General features: G+C 37.6%; 1 protein-coding gene across 8 annotated transcripts in view; it reads right to left on the reverse strand.

Annotated features, from left to right (window-relative positions):
- Window positions 1–20,551, reverse strand: part of LTBP1 (latent transforming growth factor beta binding protein 1) — a 204,459-nt gene that overhangs the window by 110,974 nt on the left and 72,934 nt on the right. For all 8 annotated transcript variants that reach the window (XM_030035532.2, XM_030035533.2, XM_030035530.2 and 5 more), the window contains one exon: window positions 1,261–1,485. In XM_030035532.2, coding sequence (XP_029891392.1) covers window positions 1,261–1,485 — 225 coding nt within the window. The remainder of the gene's footprint in view (window positions 1–1,260; window positions 1,486–20,551) is intronic.

The following is a 20,551-nucleotide window of genomic DNA, read 5'->3' on the forward strand; positions in this document are numbered from 1 at the left end:
CTGGGGAGCTTTAAGGACTAATACTCCAACATGTCAGTGGAAACAGTTTCCCAGTGGACTGTGTAGCAGTCCCTAGAGAAGAAATCCATTGAAAAGATGGAGCAGATACTTAAAAGAATTTATAAAATATTGTGTTTCCAGGAAGATACTGTCAACACTTCCTTCACAGCTATGTCCCTTTCTGAAAACAGAATTACTACATTAGATTATATTTATCCAAACATATAAATCGCTAGGCCTCTTTTAGCAAAATTATTCAGGAACTAGTTGCCAACAACTGAGCCTCCTCACATCTTTCCCCCATATATTTTGTTTTTATTCAGAAGCAGCAGTCTTGGAGAGGTAATTGTACAATTACCCTCGACAAGAAAAATCAATGTGGCAATTCAAACAAACAAAATTGACATGTTATGAAACTGAATTACAGGGGTCTCTCCATATGGACAGGATCTCACCAAGATAAAATGTCATAGGGCACATAGGAATCATTCAACACTTCTCTTCAAGGTCATCAGAACTTGCCACCTCACAAAAAAGCATTAGGGGAAACAGAAACCTGAAGCTGACTGAACCTTCTTTGACTGGGCAAAATTTGATTAACATCACAGCTTTTCTTGTTTCTGATCCTCGGCCTTCACAGCATTGGCAGTAGGAAATCCTTACCATTTTTTTCTATGATATTGTTATATGACCTGGAAAGAATGTTCTATTTAACTGAATGTTCTATTTAACTATCTACATTAAAAAGTTCACCACAAAATTAACTTCTAGGACTTTACCAAATGATATAACAAAGATAAACATGGATTGTACTTATAGTTTTACATTAGATTTAAGTTTTGTTATGTTGAAAAGCATTGTCTCTTCCCTCCACTAGTAACCATGGAATCACCTGCAACTTTCTATCTAGGTATACTGCAATTTCTGGACTCTGTTCAGCCCCAATCATTCTCTTTTCAAACAGGTTTACACTCCTGGAATAAGCCCCCTGCATTATCATTGGACTCTGTGATCTGCATTAAATTCCACCATAAAGCAAAGTAAATTTACTTATAAGCTTTTGAATAGCACTGTTATTTCTTATTATTTCAGTCACTGAGCAAAATACTTTCCAGTCACTCTGGTGAGCTCACAATTTAAGTTGTGGTGTCAAGATTAAAACTATGTAGACAGATCACTATCATTACTGGTTGGATACCCAAAATTAGTTAATAAAATCAACTCCAAAGGAAAAAATATCTATCAAGAAAAAAAAGTTACCTTTTACACCTTGTTGTCCAGACATCGTCAGTGGTAAAGTATGAGTAGAGTGGATTATTTGTGATCCTACAGCCTTGTTCACCTGTTGTGGGTGATGGTATAGTTTTGGAGTATTGGCAGTCTGCACAGGGATCTGACAAAGTTTACCGGTGTAATTAGGAGGGCACTGGCATTTATCTCTAGAACTACACTGGCCTCCATTCATGCATGGAAGGTGGCAAATAACTGAAACGAAAACAGAAAGAAAAATTTTGTTAATGACTTTAACTTTCATATTATCTGACCACATATCACAGAAGTTGAGGAGGAAAGGTATAGAGCTGGGGCCCTTCATTCTTCTGGTATCCGAGGAATGACTATCTATCTGATATGCACTTTTAATTGCCTTGTGGTAGAACCACTTCCTTTCCCCTCCTTGTGACCTCTGCCTGGTTCGCACCTTCCTTCCATGACAAACCCTCCTTTTGACCTCTGCCTGGTTTGCATCTTCTTTCCATGACAAACACGGCAAGCACATGCTTCCCTTAAAAATCCCAGCTATTTTATTTCATTATGCTATTAAGCAAGACGCTAAATTAATATGGTGCCTGGCTGCACCTCTTATTCATACCTCAGCACAGGTATTCTTATTTAGCCAGCCTTCCATTTCTGAAAATCCTGGACCACCTACACTTCCCTGGAAGACTGGGGAAAAACTCACCAGAGACTAGACAGGACTGGGGATAAATTTTCCCTTTTCACTGTGAGCCTTGGTTGTTCTCCAGAAAACCATGTCTTACTGAGTATCTGTATTTTGCTTAACATTTATCTCTCTTATAAAAGAAGCTAATTTGTATACCCACCCATGAAGATCATAAAAATATTGAAAGACTCTACTCAAATGATTTCAGAGACAAATTCCAAAGTATTACAATATTTTAACTCCACTATAAAGACAAGGGTAATTACTTCTGTGCCAGCTAGTACTTGCACATTTACGGCAATATAAATTATCAGATGAAACATGAAAAACGTCAACATTGAATGAAAACTATTTCTTAACTCAGAAATACAAACAGTAATAGGCATGGTTCAGCACTTTCTAAAAATATGATGTGAGACCTTATAATCAACCATAATCTAGCTGAGCTGTCAACATTTTCAAGAGCTAAATGATGCAAAAACAACAGGAGGAATCCTGTAAGCTTTTGTTCAACAGAAACTAAGGTCATTTTTTCAGAAATCAAAGATTCTTGGAGAAACAGCATACAGTAGCCATTTGTCAGCTTGAAGATAAGATTCTGACTGTAAAAATAAATAAATAAAAATCTAGACTTTACAGTAATTATGGTATCTTGCTGGATTGCTATTGCTTGGTCTGTATTGAATTACAATGAAAATGAGAAACTGTAGATAATGCAAGGTAATTAGGAACCTAGTGCTTATTATTCCAAGTGGTGTAATCTCTGGACAACTGCAGCCTATTACTATTATTAATACTGTAAATAGTCGGTATTGGAAAAGGAACCTGTGTGTTGTAAGAAGACAAAGCAGGACATTCAGCAGCCCAAGGAGTTCCAACCCAGCTGCGTAATTCACTTGGCCCAGGAAAAGCGCTCAAGAAACGGCACAATCAGCCCAGCTTGCCGCAGAGCCCCCCCGTAGTGTATTGACAAGGTCTGGAAAAGCGATGTCTGATGGCCAGATAGGTACAAACACAAAAGTAAACAGCCAGAATTGTTTTTCCACTCTGTTCTGCAAATGTATATTTAATATTTTTCTCATCTTATCTCATATTTTCATTTCATATAAACTGACTGAAAGTACTTCAAGCTGTAGCACTGTGCTAAAAGGCCTAGTTGACTTCAGAAGGCTATTCATGCCAGCGCAGGCCTCACTTTTTTGGGTTCCAGTGCTGTTGGGACTTTATCCAAGCGTATAAAAGATGTCCTTACAGAACAGCTGTTACTTCAGGGTAAGATGAAGGATTTTTGAGCCCAGAGTAATTAAAGCATGACAGCTCTCTCTCTCTCACTCTGGTACCATTTCTCCCTGAGGTACCACAAACAAGCAGGTTTACTGTAATGGTGACAACATACAAAGCATTTTAGGTACTTGTAAAGATCTGCCTGAGCAGGGTTGAAAGCTAAGGTGGTTTTCCCACAAAAGTAACATCGCACAATGAAATAGTGTAAAGTAGCATTAGGACAACAGCAATTTGGTGTTTGAAAGAAGTACAGTGAAAAAAAAGGCAAACAGAAATCATCTCACTAATTCCTTGAGTGCAAGAAGCCTATCCCATAGATTTTCTTCCTGCCCAAGGCAACAAGGTAATGTGCAAAAACCAGCTTTTAAACAATATAAATATACCCAGTATTTCCACCAAAAAAATTTAATTTCTTCTGAGCTTCTATTCCTATAAAGCAGCCAGTGTCTGGAAGGCCATATCGCACAGGTATCTCTGCATTACAGGGTGCTCTTCTGCAGGAGAGGAAAGCCTGGAGCCCACTGGGTAATGAATGGGCACGTGAAAAGCTTTGCTTGCAAGCAAACAAAAGTTTGTACTAAAATTACTGGAAAGGAAGATACCAATAAAAAAGAATTCATTCATGTCCCTTTTCATAACTGCTGTGGATATTCACACAAATAATTTGTGCAAATACGTGCAAACAAATGCCACTGAAAAGTCCAGTATGAGGTAAATAATGAAGAATGTTTAATGTCTCGGTATTTACATATAACAGAAAATAAAAATTCCAAGCTGCTCATATTATCATGTGATAATATCATGATAATGACATGATAATGTCATCATGTGATGTCAACTGATTTATGTACAGATGTACTGATTTGTATGTCTTGAAGGTCTGGCCTAATGTATGAGGAATGAGCTTTCAATTAGAATACATTAAATCTATTTTGAGAATATAAAATTCTGTAATAAAAAATTTAAAAATTCTTAAATATACAATTGTAAGTTTTACTCAGGCATGTAAAAACAAATAGGATGTGATTGCCAGGCTAAACTGAAAACTTGATAATCTCAAATGGCAAATAAATGGTTGAAATAAAATATCTTAAAATTGTAAATAAGTATAATAAGCACACACACAGACTAATTGCAATGTTTCCTCAGGTAATTTATGGCCAGGAGAAATGGCTATATTTGATTATGAAACTGGTGCTGGAAATCACAGACACACAAGTTCACCAGAACTGGAATTACACACATTTGAGAAAAGTGAGCTGAAGTGGCGTAAGCCTCCAAAAAGGCAGAGGAAGGAAACACTACTTTTCCTTGACAAGGCTCTGGGAATCTCAGGTTAACAAAGACCAAAGAGCCCTGGGGAAAGGACCACTTAAGATAGGAACAGGATATAAAGCCAGCGTGTTTGAACAGCTCAACTTCTGATGAAAGTTTTTTTCTTTGTTTTGTTTTGTCATTGAGGTTAAAAAATTTAAACAGAATGGCTCAACACTGCCAGAGGCATAGGGGACATTCCCGACAAAAACCAGACCCATGTGCTGGGAGAGACCATTAGAAGATGCTGGGTTTGCACTTATGTTCACAACTGGCATTCAGACAAAGGGCGCACTGGAGCCTGATTCTCACTGGGCTGTTGCCATTTCCTCTGAAAAGGAGAAAAAAAAAAAAAAAAAAAAAAAAAGGAACCAAAAATATCCATTATGGTGTGAAACCCTCTAGCTGCTCAGAGCCTGATAAAAATGTAGAGATAAGTCTGCATAAGATGACAAGAAATTTCAGTTCACATGTGGGTATCTTACAAACAAAACAAAGGAAGTATCAATGGACCTAAGAAAGGCAACAAATTCTTCACTCAGATCTGCTGTAAGCCAAGTGTCTCAACTGTCTTTTAAGGATCAGCCAATGTATGATTGAACAAATTTAACAATTTCTTAATATAGCTATATATGAACATCTATCCTTTTGAAATGTAGAGACAGGTTTAAGGAATTACAAACATTTTAAGTATTCTTCTCATCCTCGGGCAATTAATTGGCAATAACAAGCTTTGATTTCTCTGGCATCCAAAGGCCTTAATTCCCCCCAGCCTAGCACAGCTTGGGGGGTATCACTGTTCAAAATAAGCCCAGTAGAGAAGGTGTATCAAGGTGCCCCCACAGGGAGTCTCTGAAAGACTGAATGCATAGAAAAAGGAGAACATTTGCAACATGAATCCAAATAAAGCTGCCACAGCTATGGGTTGGAAACACAAGAACAGGGCATGAAATCATCAACAAAGCAGCTAGGAAACCACTATTATACAGTTTGTCCGTGCAATTACATCATGCAATTTGTTTTCAAGATACTTGAACAACCTTGAACAGCTCCAGATAAACTAATTTAATCAAGTCCAAATGTTTTCATTTAATCAAAATAACGTGTAACAAAACAAATTCCAAGCACCTAAATCCTAATCCTCAAAAAATAGCCCACGCTTACCTAAACAAGCCCTTAGGATGGATGGAAATTCCCTTCCTGTAACAAGTGTTGAAGAAAATGAAGATGGGTTTTGAAGTGTTCCTCATCTGACTCTCCAAATTCCTTTCCTTTTACACCTCATGGATCATGTTAGTTTACGTCTCACTTCCCCTCACCAATCTTTGCGTTTTCTACTTACGTGCTATCAACTATTCAAGTGTAAGCACTATTGCAATTACATCAACAGGCTCTCCAAGGAAAATGTTAAACTGCTCATTAGATTACAGTATTTCCACTGGATGCATCACAAATCAGGAGATTAATTCTTGTCTCTGAGTACTACACAGTTATCCAGCATTACTACGTGCCCCACAGCTGTTTGGGCATCTTTCATCCATGCTGTTACTAAGCACACAGAAAGCACAGGGACTAGCAAGCAGTTCTACCAAACACAATTTTTAACAGGAAAGAAGATATGGCATTCACTGAGGGGAAGCACCGCCATATGCAACATTCTTGTAACGTAGTGCCTCTAAACAACATATGTTTTAGGTAAAAGTTGAAACACAGAGGTGCTATATACAGATCTGCATAATTGCTCCAAACTTATTTCCACTTTCTAATTGCTGAAACTCTAACAGTAACTCACAAAAGACACAGTGGCATAAGCTACAGTAAGGATGCTATCCTCTAGTATAGACTCTTCCCTATTCCCCTACCGTTTTGTTTGGTTTTTTTTTTTTTTTTTTTGGCCACATGCCTTTTCTTGTTGTCCCTCAATTTTCTAACTACTTCATCCGAAACAGTTTTCTCTTCAGATTTCTGGTTGTAATTCAGAGGTGTTATGTAAAGAAGAGGCAAGTTAAGTAAACAATTTTTTTTTTTTTTTTTTTTTTAAGTAAGATTATCTTAATCTTGATATTACAAAGTTGTGCTTTGGGAAGCAGAGGGGAGAAAAGGAAAGAAGTTTTAAGTGAACTTGATTTAATAGTATAACACCTCTACATTCACCTCTGAATTTACCCTAAAGTTTGTATTTTAACAACTTTTAAGAGAAACATTCTATTACAACAACCAAACACAATTTTTAAAAGTAAATCTGATGCTGAGAGCTCCAGCAGCAGATGAAAAATGCTCTTTTCTGCTCACCACTGAAAACAGGAAAGTGATGCTCTACTCATGTGAATAGCCTAGTTACCAACCACAAATTCCTTGTTACATACCACTGCTATTCACTGACCCAAACAGTGAGGACAACACCAGATTTGGTTCCAGACATAAGCAATCCTGTAGAAATGGCTACTCTCTGCTACTGGTGAGAGCAGTCAGGGTATGTGACAAATGGCAGTACTGCATGGGAGATGAGCCTCCCCATCACAGCACTTTTAATGAAATCCCTATTATTCAGGAAGAAGGCAAAAACATTCTGAGGCTCTCCTCTGGTTTCCTTTGCTGAATACAATCTTGTGCATAAACAATGGCTTAAGTATAAGAAAAGAACTCAGGTAGATTATTACCATGTAATATGCATAATTAACATGCAATTATATTTTGAAAGATGTTTGTAAAAGTAAGAGTGTTGCTGGAAAATCAGTACAGGAAAGGTGGGTAGAACAAGACTGCACACTTTCTCAGTTGGGTACACCAAAAAGATACAAAGTAAAAAATACAATGAAAGAGCTGTCATACAGAAATCTCTCTAGTAAATAGTTTCATTTGGTTTATTACTAGTTTAAGTAGTTTTAAATTAGCTTACACAAATATAGATTCCCCCAAAATGGCATGAATTTAAACATGTAATATTTTTACAATAATTGTAAATTAGTAGGAATGACAGACAATAGAACAGTACAGGTAAGGGGCATACTTCAAAGAACATCTTTACTTCAAAGTACATTTCTTTATTATTGGAGGCTGTTTTTATCAGACTTGTTGAATACCATTTGTGAATAAGAACACCAAAATCTAGTTTGTTTATATACTCCCAGGGTTTTGTTTCTCCTCATTCTGTGCTTCTGTAGTTATAGCAATCATCAACATAATATATACAAAGCCATTATGCACGTTCCTTTGTATATGAACTCCCAACTGTCAATCTTGTGAAAAAACGCAGTAGTGACTTCAGTGGGTGCATTAACATTCACATTTGTTCAGTGAGAAAGAAATAAAACAGCTAAAAATGTTCAGAAGTGGAAAAAACCTACTTTACGCCATTCAAGGTGGCATGTTCTATTATGCCAGAGATCTGATCAGGAAGTGATACAGAGGAACTATATCGAATGTGGTCCCTTACAGTGTCACCTTCACACTGCTTATCAGTAGATGTGTAAATATTATAACAAGGATCTTATAAAAAACATTTTTACTCTGAATGGTGCAATACGTTAATAGAAATCATCCTAAAAGGCTGAACATGATACTGAAGGCACTTCAGATGTTTCCTCTGGAAAGAAATAAGATCTGCAACACTGCAGGGAAAAATTTCAAACAGGAACCTACCTCAAACCTAATGGTATGATAAGAAAAAATATGCAACTACTGAACTGGGTTCTCAGCTATTGTGAATTAACATGCTCACTGACTTCATTAGAATTTGTCTTATATTTTTAAACTTATTACCAAGGGATCTTTAACAAAGTAATGCACTCCCACTTGGGAATGGGATCCTAAGTACTGCTGTTTATCCAGACAAGGAAACCAAATTATTGCCAAAATAAACAAACTTTGTGGTGTTATTCCTGTCTGGATCGTGCACATTTGGGGGGGGGGGGGGGGGGGGTGTTTGTCATGTCTCAAAGAAAATCAAGAGTTAGCCACAAAATACAAAGAACAGTCCTGAAAAGTTTAACAGTTCCAAAATACAAATTATCTTTTCTGCATATAAATGTTATTTTCTGTAGGTAAAATTATTTTCTTACATTTGTACTGTTAAAATTATTTAAAAGAAACCCCCACAACACTAGGGATAAATTCAGAATGATGACATCTCTCAGGAATTAAATATAATCACTTATTAACATCTCCCCCTTAAACAAAACAATATTAATGCTAAGCTGCACTGCGGGGGTCATTTTGTTGGTTTGCAGTTGAGTGCACACGACAGTTCAAGACTGTTAACATTAAAGATGTAAGCAAACATCAGAGTCCAAGGATGAACTCAACTAATAGGGAATTCTTGAGCAAGAGGATGAATCACATTCACATAACGACAACAGTCTTTACTCCACTCTAACCCAAATGCAACCACATTCAACTCTGTCAAGACAACTAAAGCAGCAGGTTACCTCTAAAAAGCCCAGAGTAAGGAGATCTGTGTACATACAGATGTAAGTGCCTTCCTTTTATATAAAACTTCTTTATCCAGAAACTACTAACAAGGTTACACGTGTCTTTGAATGATTTTTTTTCTGCAAAGAGTATCCTAAACTTCTAAACATTATAAGAACACGCAGCTTTTAAAAATGGATTGCTTTAGGGAGAAGATACTGTCCTACAAATGCATCCCGCATTGTATCATATTATGACAGAACAGATGAAATACCCCTGTCTCAGTGTGTTCCAGGCAGAACAATTAAGGGGAAAAGAGTTTTAGCCTCCATCTCCTGCCGATGGTGTAACACAGCATTTGTTTGCCAATTTCCAAGGACATGCTGTAAAAGTGGTATGCCTGGGCCCTTTCTGAGATAGACTAAATGTTGCTGAGGATGCGATTCTCATTCCCTCTACTTAAAAGGCTCATTAACGTAACCAGAAGGCTACTTAGAGGTATCTCTTGGACTGTGAAATTGATAAATATTTTTGAAATCTAGTTTTTGTTGATCCAACATGGACCTATGTTTTTCAAGAATAGGAAAGAACATTGTAGCCTTCTTACAAAGCATGAAGGTTCATCCTTTTGGCCCCTTCATTAAGATCACTATCTTGAATTTAACAGCTCTCGTGTACTAGATGGCACCTACATCTACTTTGAAACCATGTCTAACAAGTATTCCTAGTTACTAACATTCCAGAAAGTAATCAGGCATTTCTGTATAATGCATGTATGTTGGACAAATTGTTTCCACACACAAAGCAAATAGTTATTGAAGCGTTCTGCTTTGATTCTATCAGCAGTAATAATTTTATAAATGTGTCTGTCATACGTTATCTCCTATATCACTATTGGGCTTCTTCTCATGTAATATTTAATGTCTACCCTGGAATATTTTTCTGTGAATTATTTAGCTATCCTTACCAACTTTCTATATTTAATAACTTTTAATTTATACTTAGCACTATTTTCCCCCCTTCCACTTGTCATCAGTGATCCCCCCATGCCCCACTCATAATTATGAAATCAAATTGGTGTCTTCCTTCTTCTTTGCTGAATCATGACTGAACACTTCCAAAAGTAATTCCAATCTTCTCACACTTTTCAATATTTTTTTCTCCTAATCAATTCTACTTTCAATTTTCACTTGTCAAAGAATCTGTACTGAAGAAAAATCATATATGAAGATTTAGGGAAAAATGCAGGTAGCTTTGAGGATTGGATTCAAAGCACTGTTCTTTACTTGAATCTAGTCTCATGACTGAACTCAGTAGAGTTGAGAATCACTGAATGGAAGAGCAAGTAGTAGTCACTAGAGCATCTGGACAGGCATGATTTTACACTTTAAAATATGCTGCCAAGAATCCTGGGGAACTGCTCTTGCTCTAGAAGGATTCTTCCTCTCAACAGAAAAAAAAAAAAAAGAAATTCCCAAACAGCCTTCTCTTTCTGTCACTCTCCCTACTCCATGAAATGCCATGCTGCACATTTGAAAAAAAAAAAACCAAAAAAACCACCAAACAAAAAAACCCAGACATTGCACTAAGGAAGCTCAATAGCTATCATCATGCCTATGGCTATTTGACAATTTATCAGTTCAGTTATTCTGAAGTTGCTGCATGTTTACATTTGTGAAGAAAAGCCTTACAGATATACTATGTGTCTGTTGTAGCCGTGACCATTTTCAGGCTGCAGTCATATCATTTTACAAAATAAACTTTCTACACCTTTTAATAGACAAACACACATTTTCTTTGCACCATACATGTTGACAGTGTAGTTCCAAATCCAGGAACTACAGCAGTTGGGTTTTTTTTAAATTCTATTATAGATCTAGAATAATACATTCAAAATAAACAGAAAGGAAAGACTAAAAAAAAGAAGCCCACTGCTACAATGCAGTCTAGCTATTCTCCTAATGTTTTCCACTGTTGTTCTCACAATTTTGGAAGATGTAACTCTTTAAATGAAACTGTACTTCACTAGTTCTTCTCAAACTCCTTCATCTACCACTATCAGCACCAAGCTTTAACAAATCATGTAGTCCCTTAAAGCCTAACTGGAGGAATGTCTGTGATGCTACTTAATGCAGCTACATGGCAATTACCAAGGAAGGCAAGTAGAAGAAAGCATCACAAAATTAGATTACCTACGTCTTCATGTATTATACATTTTCAGATCTCCCAACAGAAAACTTTCCATTTAAAATTAATTCTCTAACTCAGCCGCTAAGTACAGGCTCAGCTTCTGGGATGATCGTTATCTCCCTGAGTAATTGAGCTTTATGTGAGCTCTTGAAAGGCTGTCCAGTGATTACCATCACTTAATGGTAGTGTCAACTCACTGTAAATAAGGTGCAACAAGTGTAACAAATTAGGTATACACTAGAAAAGAACTGTCTACTTATGAAAAAGGGGGAGGGATGCTGTCTTTACTGGGGATGGAAAGCTGTGAGATCCCATACCAGGAAAAACAGAGTCAAGTAGGTATTGCCTTAGTTCTCTGAATCTGTATTAGAGTTGAACAGATTTCTAAATCTCCATTGCCTGTAACGTAAGTTTCAACAGGCACCTCATATATGTAAATGCTGACATTTAAGCTGTCTCAGTGTACATGCTTGTCCCACTATGTCTCAGTTTTTCGTTATAAAAGCATATCAATAGTGGGTATCAGCCATTCCTTAATGGTGGCTGCATTGCCAACTATGGGAGATCCTGATATTGAAAACTGGCGAGCAGGTTCAGATCATAAAGGACAAGGCTGCAATATATTTTAGAGAAATACCCATTTGTTGAGTAAATATCATGACCAGCAAGAAATCCAGAATGAACATGCACAAGATAATTTCACTGTACCACTTGTATGTTCTCCCCAGTTTAAACTCTGTACTTTAAAATACCTCAGAACGAAAAGTTGGATGTTGGTGACTTGCAGATGCATACACCAAATCAATCAAGAGACAACTGATATGCTCCCAGATGTTTCATGCATCCCTCAATGTGGGTCCAAAGGGCATGGAAGTCTCATAGGACATCCTTCCAAGCTCATGTGATAAGCCAGATATCCTCAGACATGTCAAATGCAACTGTAGGCCTGTGTGTAAGTGACCAAAATGAGCACCATCTGACCAACAGCTGCCAAAAAAAACTATTAAAGTGTTACAGTGTGGAAAGAATGGGATGGCTGAAAAACAATATTAGAATATTCAAATGCTATCAGAAAAATAAAAGGCATGCTCAGTCACAGAAAATGGCCTAAAGCTGTGGTTACTCAACATAAAAAGGGTATAGCAAAAATTATGGTAGTTAAGAAATGATTGACAGGAGGATTCTGGCTCACTAACAGGCATGATGCTCACCATCACTCTTTGCTAAATCTGCTTCTAATATTCTCAATATCTGAGATGATTCAGACACTTTTTAGAGGCAAGGGGATAGACAGAGTGTTAAGGGATGACTCACTCCTACCCTGATCATATTTGGTGAATCTATTGATTTTATTACCAGCTGATCCTGATATATTGACTATATCACAACAGTCAGGCCTAGAATCAGTATACTAAGGAAAAAAACCCACTAGTTGCTGTTTATCAGAAGTGAATGCATTACAAATGGCCTATGTCAGACCTTTGATAATGATGCTAACTCATACAGAAAAGCTACTCCAAGCATTTCTTCAGATTTCTACAGTGTGTTGATAATCAATTTTATTCTTTGTGCAAAACATATGCAACTGAAATAAAATCTCTAGGGAAGGCTGGGTTTGAAAGTGTAGCAAGTTAGCAACACTTTTTTAGAACCATCATTCTTAAAACAACTTCCTGCAGAATAAAAAATGTAAACAGATTGCAAAAGACTATGTTGCAGTATAAAGACTTTACAGGTATCATTTTAAGCAGTCCTGAATAGCTTATTAATTGCCATTGTCAAAGTGGGTACACTGAAATCAAGGTGCCCAGTGTCTGATGAAAACTCACCCTTCCTATGTTCCCAGTGCTTTTAAGACTCTTAGTCCTCCACATAGCATAGGTGTGCCTGAACATATGTAATACTAACATGTATTAGTTAATGTTGTATTGTATCTGTTTTCAACAGACAGAACAAGAATTCCACACAAGGACAGATAAAAACAAACAACAAGCATCTTTATTGCTACAGGATCCTTCCAGGCTATACTCTTCCCTTCTGGTGTCAGCTGAGCAGCATTACCCACCTTTACAGACTACAGGACTAATGAGTAACTTGACCATAATGACACTAAGCTGTTACTGCTCATGCACTGTTACACTGAACTGATCCTCTGCTCTGACACCATTCTCCTATAAGGCTGTTTCCAAAAAACATACTGGCCTCTTGCATGGAGTAAAAAAGTAATAACACCCAGTAGTGTAAGGCAGAGCAAAGAGCTGCTCTTAGACATACTACTTGGTTACCATCAGACAAAATGGCAAAATGTCCTGAGAAACATTTAAGCGGTTGGTCACGCCTCTGTTATGCAAAGGCTCCAAAAACCACAGAAGCAGCAAAGCTGACACTGCCCAGGGACATCAGCATCCTTATCATTTCTGGCAGCTGAGTAATAGATATTTAGGCTGAGATTCATCCCACTTAACCTTTTGTGCTTTCTTAAGCCATCTAAGTTAGGAGTGTTGTTACCTGAGGTTTCCCACCCAGTCTGTGAAGAGAGGCTCACCCCAGCAGGCCATTCAGGCCATCCATAGGCCAACCTGCCATAAAGGTGTCTCTCACTGCTGACTACTAGGCTCCCAACTCAGGCACCTCAGTAAGATTTGGTAAGTGGGATGAACCCCCAACTGTAGATCCAAAGGATCTGTGAACACTGATCCACTGCATCCCATACCACAAGATATCCTCCAATAACAAAATTATGAATTAGAATAGAAAAAGCCACAAAAACTGTAGTCATCACAAAAATTTCCACCGTTTCCAAACATCAGGAGACCACTCTCTGATTACTGTAACATTACCACAGTGCTTATTTTGTGTAAAAAGTTTACAAGGAGAATAAAGTAGGAATAGATTCTTTCAAGTGGATACCCATTAACATACAAATAATAGCTCGTAATCCAGACCTTCCTGGACTAGTTAAAAAGCATGAAAAACATAAGCTATCTAAGATTTTTCTGGCACTGTCTACATCACAAGAAATTGGAATGTTTTCTAGGAGTTGACCTTGAGGAGGTGACGCAATACAAGAATATTGGGAAGGATATTATTCAGAGTTTGAGTAATAAATTAGGTCATAGGAGAACAGTGAAAAGTAAGAGACTCAAATCCTGGAGTTCTGAAGGAAGAAAGGAGCAGAGTCAGTGCTAATGAATAGGGAGGATAAAGGTTACTCTGCAGAGAATGTACAGTTGGAAATCCATTAAAAAACACACAACCTCAACACTTCCCATTGTGGTTCTTTTAACAACACATAATAGTTGTATAAATTGTTGCACAAGCTGCATAAATCTAAAGTACAGTCAGTGCTTTGACTGGTCACGTCCAGTTCCAAGCAATTAAATCGTGCACCCTGAGCTGTATACAACCACATTGACAACCTTCACACTGCAGTGTTGTACCTGACCCTGTGCACTAAAATGTGTGCAAGTACAAAAAAAAAAAAATCCCTTTGCCCCCATTGTCACAACAGGCATTCTTCGACCTATGAACTTCTGATTAGATTAAAAAAAGGTGTTCTAGCACCTACATATATAGCATCTAATATAACAGGCTGAATTTAATATAATCAAACAATAAGTAAGGTAGACACGATAGATCCATACTAACTGCAGAAAGATAATATTACAGCTTATGTTATGAAGCTGGTCTCCTTTGGTTCCCTATACCAGCAGTCTACAAAGCAGGGTGTGCTCACCCCAGGCAGTGTGCAAGACAATCTACTGGGATGTTGGAAAGAAATATGTTTTGTACCATTAATAAATAAAAAAAAATTTCAATATAGAGTTTACTTCATCTTTATCTATCCATTTTTAATTTCTATTTTGTATATCTTTTATAATATACATATATATGATATATACAGTAGTACATGTATATAATTTTAAATAAATAAATAAATATTGGGGAAAGTTCACAGTTCCCTTTTAACAGTTCAGATTTTTTATGGATAGATAGAAAACTCAAAGAACTTAAATGTGTGCGTAATGAATATATAGTTCATGTTCCAAACGAAAGATCCAGAAGTCTCTGTGCCTCTACACTACAAAACAGGCCTCTCACAGTGATACTCAAATCTAAGAACTAATTATAGGTGGAACGGATAGGTGAAAGTTATACAGGCTACACTGTGCAGAGACAGGGGAATTATCTGGAGCAGAATAAACAAAAACAGAATAGACAGTAGAGAGGCTGAATGGGGAAAGATTGCAATCAGTAGAGCAGTGATAGCTGCTTGCTTCCTTCTGATTATGTTCAAAAGGACATGTTAAATACAAACCCGTCTACTAAAAAATCTATCCATGATAAATGCCATATTTTAACCAGTAAAGAAATTTGTCAGACTCTTCTGTGCTTGCATAATTCAAAGGCAATTTACTTCTTTTTTAAGCCAAAGTTGGCATATACTTGATCTTCAGTGAGGTATGTGCAAAGAGATTTGGTTTAGCAATAACAAAATTATAGCCGTACAAAGTAGTGTGTTTATTTGAATAAGCAACAATGTAATCATTCAAATAAATGCACTCTTCGTTCTCTTTTCACAGTACTCTAAGTCAGATGTACGTAAACTAATCCCTATAAATTAAAACCATATACAGTAAAATGAAGCATTATGCATTTTAACTTTGTGTTCTGTTTTGCTTTAACTTTGAGGGAAACATACTCCATGTGTTTTTGAATGGCTGCAGGTGTGGATTTTGTACCATTTCCATTTGTGGTTTTTCCTATGACTGCACATCCAAAAACTGTGTTCTCTATAATATACAATTTGGTGAGTGCTTTGAGAGCAGATGGACTTTTGCTTCGCAGTCACGGTCTGAAGTCCTTAAGGTGAGCAAGGGAGTGGAAATGAGTTGCTAACAGGCTTGTCTAAGTTCAACCTCATTAAAATAATCTGGTGAAGAATGTATTTTCTTTAAATTAGCATCTGGCCTCCATTAGAATCAGAGGGAAAGATGTCAAATTTGAGTAATTATTTTAAGATTATGAAGAAAGAGCTCAGGGATGCTATAAGCTGTATGGTAGAAACCAGAACTATTTGTTGATGACAAGTACTGATAAATACATGGGGAAAAGAAAGCATTCTCTGAACAGATGTGGATATCAACAACAACAACAAAATCCTTAAGATATAATTTTTCTTTTTAATTCGAGTATAGGTGGCCAATAATTGAAAATGCATTAAAACCCTGACCGCTGCTCAGACTACAGAGTAGTACATTTACATTACAGGGTAGAATTTTAGTTCACTAGTGGTTCAGATTAGGAAAGCCTACACTACACTACCTGGATTGTAAGTAAATTAATTCGTTCTCCTGTCTGCTCAAATTTACTTTATAGAACAAAGGGAGACTGGAAAAAAGGAATATGTGTTAAATTGATGCTCATAAGTGGTTCCTCCCAAACTGATTTGCATTGGCTCTTCAGGCTGGGAAATACCTTTTCCCTATTATCTTCTATAAGGCAGAGGATGTAAACAATTCATAAAATAGTTCCACTGCTATTTGTCTTTTTTTCTATTTTAGCCACTCAGTCCAATGTCTGAGGAAAAATACTTGGCCTTCATTTTTCTACAGCTGTTACAATGCTGCTGCATGAATAAATATTTCAAGTATGGTCATCATTTATACAGATTATATTTCAAATTACCAGCTAAAGCAATGAATAAACTCTAATGTCCTGATCCTTTTCTTCCCCCTCCCCACCCCGAGGGAAGGACACACACTCTGATAGACTGACCAACTTCCTTGACTACTGTTGTAGAAAGTTTAAAAAGTTAATCTTTTAACCAAGTTGTCTGAGAATTCTGAAATTTTCAAGTGTCTGTCAGTGTCTGTAAAAAGAAAAAATATTTCATTTGGCAGCAAAAAGAGCATAAAACAATAAAGCCTGACAAGGCAGAAATTATAATTACTGCAGGAACAGTAGAAACAAAACTTTTACCAAATAAGGCTATAAGGTAGCCACCACAGAGACAGTAAAAGGACTAAACTGATAATACTGGGGGAATAGCAAGGCTCTTACATCACAACTACTTCAGAAAAGGATGATACTATGGCAAGTTCAAGTGCAAAACCCAGGGATATTTCAAAGTAACACTTCACTCTTACCCACACAGAATACACTACTATGAATTAACATATGCTGTTCTTAAGCTAAGCAGTTATTCCAGAAACAATCTCCTCATCAATTAGGATGTACATAATCAAGTTGAAAACCAAAGCATCTTAAAAAAAAATAAAAAAATTCTCAGTTATGTTACCAAAAGGAATTTTAAAATCTCTGTATGACATTTGTTATCAATTATTTTAAATCTTCCATTTGAGAAGCTACATGTACATCTGCTATTGAGTGCACCCTCAGCAAGTTTGCAGATGACACCAAGTTGGGAGGCAGGGTTGATCTGCTTGAGGGTAGGAAGGCTCTACAGAGAGATCTGGCCAAGCTGGATCGATGGGCCAAGACCAATTGTATGAGTTCAACAAGGCCAGGTGCCAGGTCCTGTGCTTCAGTCACAACAACCCCATGCAGCGCTACAGGCTTGGGGAAGAGTGGCTGCAAAGCTGCCCAGCAGAGAAAGACCTGGGGGTGCTGGTTGACAGCCGGCTGAATATGAGCCAGCAGTGTGCCCAGGAAGGCCAACGGCATCCTGGCCTGCATCAGAAATAGTGTGGCCAGCAGGAGCAGGGAGGCAACTGTTCCCCCGTACTTGGCACTGGTGAGGCCGCACCTCGAGTACTGTGTTCAGTTTGGGCCCCTCACTACAGGAAAGACATTGAGGTGCTGGAATGTGTCCAGAGAAAGGCAACCAAGTTGGTGAGGGGGCTGGAGCACAAGTCTTATGAGGAGCAGCTGAGGGAACTGGTAGTGTTTAGCCTGGAGAAAGGGAGGCTGAGGGGAGACCTTGTCGCTTGCTCTCTACAACTACCTGAAAGTGAGTAGTAAGGTGGGTGCTGGTCTCTTCTGTCAGGTGGCTGGAGATAGGACGAGAGGAAATGGCCTCAAGTTGCGGCAAGGGAGGTTTAGGTTGGATATTAGGAAAAATTTCTTTACTGAGAGGGTTGTCAGACATTGGAATAGGCTGCCCAGGGAAGTGGTTGATTCACCATCCCTGGAGGTATTCAAAAAGCACGTAGACAAGGCACTCCAGAACATGGTTTAGTGGGCATGGTTGATGGTTGGACTCAATGATCTTGAAGGTCTTTTCCAACCTAAAGGATTCTGTGATTCTATGCTAAGTCTCAGCTGAAGCCATAGGAACAGTATTTTGCTGGGGCACCAGTTACATAGATCAGACATGATGGGTCACCTATTGAGGCTGACACCATTCACCAGGTAGTAACCACCACTTCATAATAGAGAAGAAAGCATCTCTTCTAACATGTTGCCATTCTAGTAACTCTTACTAAATCCAGTACAACAAAACAAAGAATAAAATATAATGGTAGAAAACTGAACAGTGTACACCTCAAGCTGCCAAAAGAGTCTGCAAATTCTCATAAATCTACACAAATACTTCTACAAGCTGTTGGTCTTTTATACGCCTTTATATGCCATCAAATTTACCCTCCAATACTATTTACAATAAATGCCTTTTCATACCAATATTGAAAAGTCTTCCTCAAATATCATAGTCTTACAGTAACTCTTAAATGTAGTAGGATATGTGCAGTATGTATCATATGGAGCAAAGAAACGACGACTTTATTACATAGCAAATGGCAGCAAGAAAATGCCATTCATTGCTCTTGGATTTCCTGTCATACACAAACTACAGATAAAAATGTGCTGGCTTGCTTACAGTTCATTGCCATTTTTAACCAACACAATTCTTTGATAAGAGCAGAAGTGCTTGAATAAAAAGAAATGTTAACTTCTACGGCATCGATAGAAATTCATGATCATATGTCTGAATAAAATTCAGAAATTCTATCAACTTTTTGTAAAATAACTGCTTTATATTTTCACAGTTCTAAATAATTATGCTCTCTAGATTCTTTCCTAGATAGGAAATTCTCTTAGAATAATAATTACATAGTGAGTCTTCTTACTACATTTCCTTTGAATAACCTATTGTTTTAAAATATATTGGTAAAATTTTCTTTCATTACTTTCAACAGAAGACCAAATAAAATTAGAGCAAAATGTTTATGATGCTTCTTGGAAGTTTCTGTCTATACATAATTGGAAACTTCTGGAAAACCTCAATTATCCAAAAACATTTGTACAGAGTCAACACAGTAAAACAGGAAAAATTTTTGATAGAAAATTCCGATAAGGAAAGTGCCAAAATTCAATAGGCAATATAAATCTGAGCATTATTGCAATAGGCTACAAGATATGCAGATCACTGTGATCCAGGCTGAAAGTTTTAAAATTTATGATTAAATAAACATATCTGGTCCTTCAATATACAAAGGATCAGATACATTTTCACTTCGGACACCATGACACCCTGTCACCAAATGATGTCTGGCAGATCCTTATTAACATGTTGATATAGGACCAGGGACAAATGTACCTTTTATAGATGAGAAGAGAAGAAAGGAGGATGGATAAATATCTTATTCTTTTCTAGTCCTACAAGGAAGATTGGCTCACACAGACTGCAGGCCACAACACACACATCTGACATCATTCTCAACCTCACAACATTTCCCTAGAAAAACTAGCAAAGCTGTAGGAGAAACTTTAACTTTCACTCAAATTCAATGAAACAAGAAATAAAGGGTTCCTAAAAATCTGCCCTTCTTCCAAGGGAAAGCACACAACAAAACATTCCCTCATCCACAGTAACAACCTAAGTAAACTATGGTTGAACACAGCAAAGCCAGGAGGAAGGGCAACTGTGCGGGCTGTATGACAAGGGATCAGAAGAAAAAGGCAAGAGAATGTTAAACGAAGAGATACTGATGAGCGTTAAAGAGTGACATAAAGGGGAGTAGCAGAGCAACAATTCTATCACCACCTCTGCTACAACCATCTCCCATTGGCTTGGGAAAAAATTCTTAAACTCACCTTGGTCTCCATCCACAGAATGGGGTATCGGTATTGGGACTGGCGCTGTTTAACATCTTTGTCAGCAACATGGGCAGTGGGATTGAGTGCACCCTCAGCAAGTTTGCTGACGACACCAAGCTGCGTGGTGCGGTTGACACGGTGGAAGGAAGGGATGCCGTGCAGAGGGACCTTGACAGGCTTGAGAGGTGGGCCCGTGCAAACCTCATGAAGTTCAACAAGGCCAAGTGCAAGGTGTTGCACATGGGTCACAAGTACAGGCAGGGCAGAGAATGGATTGAGAGCAGCCTTAAGGAGAAGGACTTGTGGGTATTAGTGGATGAAAAACTGAATACAAGCCAGCAATGTGCACTC

Source organism: Aquila chrysaetos, chromosome 13 (genome assembly GCF_900496995.4).
Source record: "Aquila chrysaetos chrysaetos chromosome 13, bAquChr1.4, whole genome shotgun sequence".
Classification (NCBI taxonomy): Eukaryota; Metazoa; Chordata; class Aves; order Accipitriformes; family Accipitridae; genus Aquila; species Aquila chrysaetos.